General features: G+C 45.5%; 1 protein-coding gene across 2 annotated transcripts in view; it reads right to left on the minus strand.

Moving 5' to 3' along the window:
* UEVLD (UEV and lactate/malate dehyrogenase domains) overlaps positions 1–7435 on the minus strand; it is a 66890-nt gene extending 59455 nt beyond the window's left edge. For both annotated transcript variants that reach the window (XM_049781047.1, XM_049781048.1), the window contains exons 1-2: positions 7391–7435; positions 1206–1290 (exon numbers count right to left, since the gene is read on the minus strand). In XM_049781047.1, coding sequence (XP_049637004.1) covers positions 1206–1290; positions 7391–7432 — 127 coding nt within the window. In that variant the 5' untranslated portion in view covers positions 7433–7435. The remainder of the gene's footprint in view (positions 1–1205; positions 1291–7390) is intronic.
* Positions 7436–7896: the final 461 nt, after the last annotated feature.

Here is a 7896-nt window from a genome sequence, read left to right on the forward strand (position 1 = left end):
TCCCACCAAAAGACTACCAGGAAGACAGGCAGTAATGCAAATGCAAGAAAGTTCATTCCAGCATGCTGGGGTTAAGCATCTCCTAAGAAACAAAGACCCTGAGAAAGGCTCACAGGCCAAATTTAAAGGGCACTCAGTCCAGGGGATTTCCGCCCTGAGTATTGAGCTTTTAAAATTATTGGTCCTGGAACCAGAGAGATAGCACAGCGGCAGGGCATTTGCCTTGCACGCAGCTGATCCAGGAGGGATGGTGATTGGAATCCCAGCATCCCATAAGGTACCCCGTGCCTACCAGGAGCAACTTCTGAGCACAGAGCCAGGAGTAACCCCTGAGTGCCAGGTGTGACCTCAAAACCAAAAAAAAAAAATATATATATATATATATATATATTTTTTTTTTTTTATATATATAAAAATATATATATTGGTCCTTAGTACAAGGTTGCATCAGCCAAACAGCTAGGATTGGTTGTAGTTCAAATGTAGCATGAGAAAGATGGCTAGGTGAGCTGCGCATCCCCAGATCCAAGGTGTGGTATCTGGCTATCTGTCTGTTGCTACACACCAAAGGTTTGGTTGTCATCTGGCTGGTTGACAGTTGCTGTTTAGCTTTATATGGATGTATTTCCTGGCATTTAACCCTAGGGTCTGGTTCCAGGAATTTGCTGTTCTTCTGGGCCTAGTTTTTATACCTTAAAACTAGAGCCTGTCATGGCTATACTTAAACTCACAGCAAAGACAGGTTTACAGCAGTTAACTTCCTTAAACAAGCAGAGTACATTAGCCAAAGCAATGTTATCTATAAGCAAAAGCACACCATATTCTAACATCAACATTTAGTTTATAATTAACTCTAAATCTTAGATCCTAACAATCACTACTTGATCCCAAAATCAAGATAAAAGAGAGAAATGAGAGATTATAATTTTGTAGCTCTATAAAAATAAACTAGTTTAAATAATTAGCAAAAGGGCCCGGAGAGATAGCACAGCGGTGTTTGCCTTGCAAGCAGCCGATCCAGGACCAAAGGTGGTTGGTTCGAATCCCGGTGTCCCATATGGTCCCCCGTGCCTGCCAGGAGCTATTTCTGAGCAGACAGCCAGGAGTCACCCCTGAGCAACGCCGGGTGTGGCCCAAAAACCAAAAATAAAATAAAATAAAATAAAAATAAATAATTAGCAAAAAGTAGAGTAAATAACACTTACCATAGGTATCTATGGAATATTTGAAATGTGGGAAAGACTTATCAACATTCCTTAGTTCTTCCAATGTTAGATCCCTGAATTTGTACTGAAAAGAAAAACGAGAATGAAATAAGAATAAAGCTTTAAAGAATATAACAAAATATTTAACCAGACACTTCTATGTCAAAGCCCTGTCTCGAATTTGATCTTTGTTATTATTGTTGCTGTTGTTTATTGGCCACACCCAGCAGAGCTCAGGAATTACTCCTGACTCTGTGCTCATAAATTACTCCTGGCAGGCTAGGGGAGGGCTATATGGAATGCCAGGGATCAACCGCATACAAGGCAAATTCCTTACCTGCTATGTTATAGCTCCAGCCCCTAAATTTGATAATTTTTAAATTATCAAATATGATTTGATTTTGATTTGATTATTTTAAAATGTTAAAAAATATGTGGTGTGGAGGCTTGAACTCAGATCCTCACATATTCAAAGTAAGTGTTCTAGCACTGAACTAGTCTTTTATTACTTAAAAATGACTTTGGGGGGGGGCAGAGCAATAGAGCAGTGGTATGGTGTTTGCCTTGCACGTGGCTGACCCAGGACAGACCTTGGTTCAATCCCCAGTGTCCCACGTGGTCCCCTAAGCCAGGAGCAATTTCTTTTCATTTTTATTAATTTTTTTAAAAATGTATTTAAGGGGTCGGAGAGATAGCACAGCGGTAAAGCATTTGCCTTAGACGCAGAAGTACGGTGGTTCAAATCCTGGCATCCCATATGGTCCCCTGAGCCTGCTAGGAGCGATTTCTGAGCATAGAGCCAGGAATAACCCCTGAGCACTGCGGGTGTGACCCAAAAAACAAACAAACAAACAAACAAAATGTATGTAAGAGGCCAAAGAGATAGCATGGAGGTAAGGTTTTTGCCTTTCATGCAGAAGGTCATTGGGTCAAATCCAGGCATCCCATATGGTCCCCCGAGCCTGCCTTTCTGAGCTCGGAGCCAGGAGTAAACCTGAGCGCTGCTGGGTGTGACTCAAAAACAAAACGAAAAAAAAAAATGTATTTAAAGAAAATACATCACATAGTTGACACAACTGATCATAATACATTTGTTTCAGGAAGAACAAAGACAAAGTTTTTTGTTTTGTTTTTCTTTTTGGTTTTGGGGTCACACCCTGAATCACTCAGGGGCTCCTGGCTCCACACTCAGAAATCGATCCTGGCAGGCTCGGGGGACCATATGGGACACCGGGATTCTAACCGATGACCTTCTGAATGAAAGGTAAACGCTTTACCTCCATGCTATCTCTCCAGCCCCAAGGCAAAGTTATTTTAAAAAATAGAAAGAAAAACTAAAGAGATAGAAGAGAAAGAAGTTCAGTAGCAAATATATATATATATATATATATATATATATATTTTTTTTTTTTTTTTTTTGGTTTTTGGGCCACACCCTGTGATGCTCAGGGGTTACTCCTGGCTATGCGCTCAGAAGTTGCTCCTGGCTTCTTGGGGGACCATATGGGACGCCGGGGGATCGAACCGCGGTCCGTCCTAGGCTAGCGCAGGCAAGGCAGGCACCTTACCTCCAGCGCCACCGCCCGGCCCCAAAACCTCATTTTCTTTTTTTTTTTTTTTTTTGGTTTTTGGGCCACACCCGGCGGTGCTCAGGGGTTACTCCTGACTGTATGCTCAGAAATAGCTCCTGCAGGCACGGGGGGGACCATATGGGACACCGGGATTCGAACCAACCACCTTTGGTCCTGGATTGACTGCTTGCAAGGCAAACGCCGCTGTGCTATCTCTCCGGGCCCAGCAAATATATTTTTGAAAATTCTTGAATCACCAATGAACTAATTAAAGCCCTAGCAGAAGGTTTAGTAAGCAAGCCAGGAGCAAATAACCTCAGAGCATCACTGGGTGTGGCCCAAAAAAATAAACAAAAACAAAAACAACTTTTTTGGTATGACTAAAATCCAATTATGACTAACTTTGTAAATCATAATGGTTTAAATAAAACTTTTTTTTTTTTTTTACTGTAACTGGCAGTGTTCAGGGTTTACTCCTGGCTCTGCGCTCAGAAATCACTCCTTGAAGGCTCAGGGCACAATATGGGATGCCAGGGGTAGAACCCAGATCGGCCATATGTAAGACAAGTACCCTACCCACTGCACTATCATCCTTGCTCTAAAAAAAAAATTTTTTTAAAGGCTTTTTTTCAGGCTATACCCAGTGGTGCTCAGGGCCTACTCCTGGAGGAGCTTATGGAATTATATGGGATGCTGGAGATAGAACTCAAGGTTGGCCATATGCAAGGCCCTACTCACTGTACCATCTCTCTAGCCCCATATTAGCTCTAATTTAATCCTTTCTGTAACGATTTTATGAAGGAAGAAGGGCTTACTTTTGGGTTGAGAGATAGTGCAGGGCTTAAGGCATTTACATGAAGTCATATAAAATTTGATCCTGGTCTTCCAAACTCTGCTAGAAGTGGTCCAGAGCAAGGAGTAACTACTAGATGTGACCCAAATTCCTTCAAGAAACTCATTTCAAAAATAATTTCTTGGGGCTGGAGAGATAGCATGGAGGTAAAGCGTTTGCCTTTCATGCAAGAGGTCATTGGTTCGAATCCCAGCGTCCCATATGGTCCCCTGTGCCTGCCAGGAGCAATTTCTGAGCATAGAGCCAGGAGTAACCCCTGAGCACTGCCGGGTGTGACCCAAAAACCACAAAAAAAAAAAAAAAACAAAAACAAAAAAAAAAATAATAATAATTTCTTTTGGGGCCAAAGAAATTCTATAGCAGATAAGCTGCTTTGCCTTGCACGTGGTCAACCTGGGTTTGATCCCCAATAACCCATATTGTCCCCGAACACCACCTCTAGGAATGATCCTTGTATGCAGAGCTAGGAGCTTGCCCTGAGCACAATGGATGTGGTAAAAAAAAAAAAATTCAAAAAAAAAAGTAAAATTGAAAAATATTTTGTCACAAAATAACAATGAGGTACCATCTCACACCACAGAGATTGGCACACGTCACAAAGAACAAGAACAATCAATGCTGGTGGGGATGTGGGGGAAAAGAAACTCTCATTCACTGCTGGTGGAAATGCCGTCTAGTCCTGCCTTTAGAAAAAACAATATGGGGGGCCGGGTGGTGGCGCTAAAGGTAAGGTGCCTGCCTTGCCTGCGCTAGCCTTGGACGGACCGTGGTTCGATCCCCCGGTGTCCCATATGGTCCCCCAAGCCAGGAGCAACTTCTGAGCACATAGCCAGGAGTAACCCCTGAGCGTTACCGGGTGTGGCCCAAAAAACCAAAAAAAAAAAAAAGAAAAAACAATATGGAGATTCCTCAAAAAAAAAAAAAAAACTGGAAATTGAGGGGCCGGAGAGATAGCATAGAGGTAGGGCATTTGCCCTTCATGCAGAAGGACGGTGGTTCGAATCCCGGCATCTTTTTTTTTTTTTTTTTTTTTTTTTTTTTTTTTTTTTTTTTTTGGGCCACACCCGGTGACGCTCAGGGGTTACTCCTGGCTATGCGCTCAGAAGTCGCTCCTGGCTTGGGGGACCATATGGGACGCCGGGGGATCGAACCGCGGTCCGTCTCCTAGGCTAGCGCAGGTAAGGCAGGCACCTTACCTCCAGCGCCACCGCCCGGCCCCGAATCCCGGCATCTTATATGGTCCCCCGAGCCTGCCAGGAGCAATTTCTGAGTGTAGAGCCAGGAGTAACCCCTGAGCACTGCTGGGTGTGGCCTCCCCAAAAAAAACAAAATAAAATAAAATAAAAACCTGGAAATTGAGCTCCCATATGATCTAGCTATACCACTCCTAGGGATATACCCTAGAAACAAAAAAGCATAATAAAAAAATGCTCTCTGCATGCCTATTCATTGCAGCTCTATTTATATTAGCCAGAATCTGGAAACAACCCAGATGCCTGACAACAGATAAGTGGCTAAAGAAACTGTGGTACATATACACAATGAAATACTATGCAGCCATCAGGAAATGAAGTCATAAAATTTTTCTGTATGTGGATGGACATGGAAATTATTATGCTGAGTGATATGAGTCAGAGAGATAAAGATAGACACAGAACAAGCTCACTCATCTATGGGATTTAAGAAAAATAAAAGATGGGCCCGGAGAGATAGCACAGTGGTGTTTGCCTTGCAAGCAGCCGATCCAGGACCAAAGGTGGTTGGTTCGAATCCTGGTGTCCCATATGGTCCCCCGTGCCTGCCAGGAGTTATTTCTGAGCAGACAGCCAGGAGTAACCCCTGAGCACCGCTGGGTGTGGCCCAAAAACCAAAAAAAAAAGAAAAAAAGAAAAGATAGTAAGATAATAATACCCAAAGATAATAGAAATGAGGTTTGAGGGGTCGGCGCGGTTGCGCTAGAGGTAAGGTGTCTGCCTTGCCAGCGCTAGCCGAGGACGGACCGCGGTTCGATCCCCCGGCGTCCCATATGGTCTCCCAAGCCAGGAGTGACTTCTGAGAGAATAGCCAGGAGTAACCCCTGAGTGTCACCGGGTGTGGCCCAAAAATAAAAAACAAAACAAAACAAAAAAAGAGGTTTGAAAAGACCAGCCCATAATAGGAAGTTTAGTGCAGTTAGAGAAATAATTACACCAACATCTATCATGATAATGGTAGTGAGAGAAATAGAATGCTGTTCTCAAAGACAGGCAGGGGCTGGGGTGGGGGGAGGGAGAAGTGGGACATTGGTAATGGGAAGGTTGCACTGGTGAAAGGGTGTGTACTTTTTTTTATGACTGAAACCCAACTACAAACATGTTTGTAATCATGGTGCTTAAATAAATCCTAATTTTCTCTAGCCACAAGATCTACACCTGTCACAGTAGCTAGAAATCATCCAAATTAATAGGAATAATTCCAATCACAAGGCTTCAAAATCTCCCATAGGTATGCAAACTGCCCCAATAAAGAGACACAGAGAAGTCCTGTAAAAATAGCATAAACACTGGGGCCGGAGAGATAGCATGGGTTTGCCTTTCATGCAGAAGGTCATTGGTTCAAATCCCGGCATCCCATATGGTCCCCCGTGCCTGCCAGGAGCGATTTCTTAGCGTGGAGCCAGGAGTAACCCCTGGGCATTGCCGGGTGTGACCCAAACCCCCCCCCAAAAAATAGGTATAAACATATTGCTCCTGCCTGAGAAAGTCGTAAGCATTATAAAAACCACTTCACTAGAAAATTAATGGAAAAGGTAGTTGCCTCTATTATGCAGATGGTAAATTAGCCTGAAAGTGACCAAAGTCAAACAGTCAAATATGTAGGTCAGCTCCAAATCCCTTCTCTGTGTCTAAATCTACCCTAGGCCTTTCATTCTCCGCACTGGGCACACAATGCACAATGCCAGTGAAGGGAGCACAATAGCACCCTCTCTGCCATCGCAGAATGCCCAGCAAGAGTCAGGACTGTCAGTAAACAAGATGTGATAGTCGTTTTTCCTGATAGCAAGCAGAGAGAAGGCAATAGTAATATATGTAGTTCTATCAGGAGGACACCTGAGCTGTCGTTGGTGTCTGTGCTGGAAGACACGCCCTATGGTTTTTAGGGAACCTAACGTGGAGAAGAATTAAGTAACCTGGGCCGGCTAGGGAAAGGCAAGTCACTTTAGCCCCAATGCTATCTCCCCTACACCCAGGAGGAGTAGGCTGTCAAGAAGGATGTGCACAGGGGTTCTAGAAAGGGAGCTTGGGCCTGAGACAGCATGGAGGTAGGCCGTTTGCTTTGCATGCAGAAGGACGGCATCCCATAGGGTCCCCTGTGCCTGCCAGGAGCGATTTCTGAGCACAGAGCCAGGAGTAACCCCTGAGCGCTGCCGGGTGTCACCCAAACATTCTCCAAAAAGGGGAGGGGGAGATCTAGGCCAGACATTGCAATGCGAGAAAGGCGTGGCTGGAGGGGACAGGTGAGTGAGTGCTCGGAGGGAGCAGCAGGAGGCCGAAAAGAAGTCCACCGGTGGCCTGAGGTCCCCCTAGCAGGTAGGATGCACAGTTGGGGGGCTGGAGGCGCAGAAGGTGGAATTGGGCCCCTGGGCCCAAGGGCGCTGAGGCCTCCCACCGAGAGGCCCTTTTAGCATCTGGCTTCAGGTAGACTACTCTCAAAACCGGGGCGATGTCCTGGAGCTCTCGACCCCCAAGCCCCAGCCTGGCAGGCAGGTAGGTCCTCCGCACCTTGCCCAGGAGCCGCCTGAGTTGCTCGCAGTCGAATTCCATCTCCTTCCCTGCTGGTTCCGCGCGCTGTGTCCCGGGAGTATTTTCCCCGCACTCCAAGTGGGACAGACGGCGGCCGGCGAGGGCCAAACTTCCGCGAGTTCGCAAAGTCCCTCCCTTCCCGGGATGTTAAATGAAGACTGCAACCTGGACCGCAGTTCTGCGGGGAGAGGGTCTGGCACGACCCCGCCCATCCGCCCACCCGAGGAAAGACTTCTCGGCTTGCTAAAAAAAAAAAAAAAGGGAATCTGGGGGCCGGAGAGATAGCATGGAGGTAAGGCGTTTGCCTTGCAAGCAGAAGGACGGTGGTTCGAATCCCAACATCCCATATGGTCCCCCGAGCCTGCCTGGGGCGATTTTCTGAGCATGGAGCCAGGACTAACCCCCCCCCCCCAAAAAAAAAAAACCCAAAAACAAACAAAAAATTAAATAAAAATAAAAAAGGGAATCTGGGAAAGGAGAGTTAG

The sequence above is a fragment of the Suncus etruscus genome, chromosome 9, assembly GCF_024139225.1.
Source record: "Suncus etruscus isolate mSunEtr1 chromosome 9, mSunEtr1.pri.cur, whole genome shotgun sequence".
NCBI lineage: Eukaryota > Metazoa > Chordata > Mammalia > Eulipotyphla > Soricidae > Suncus > Suncus etruscus.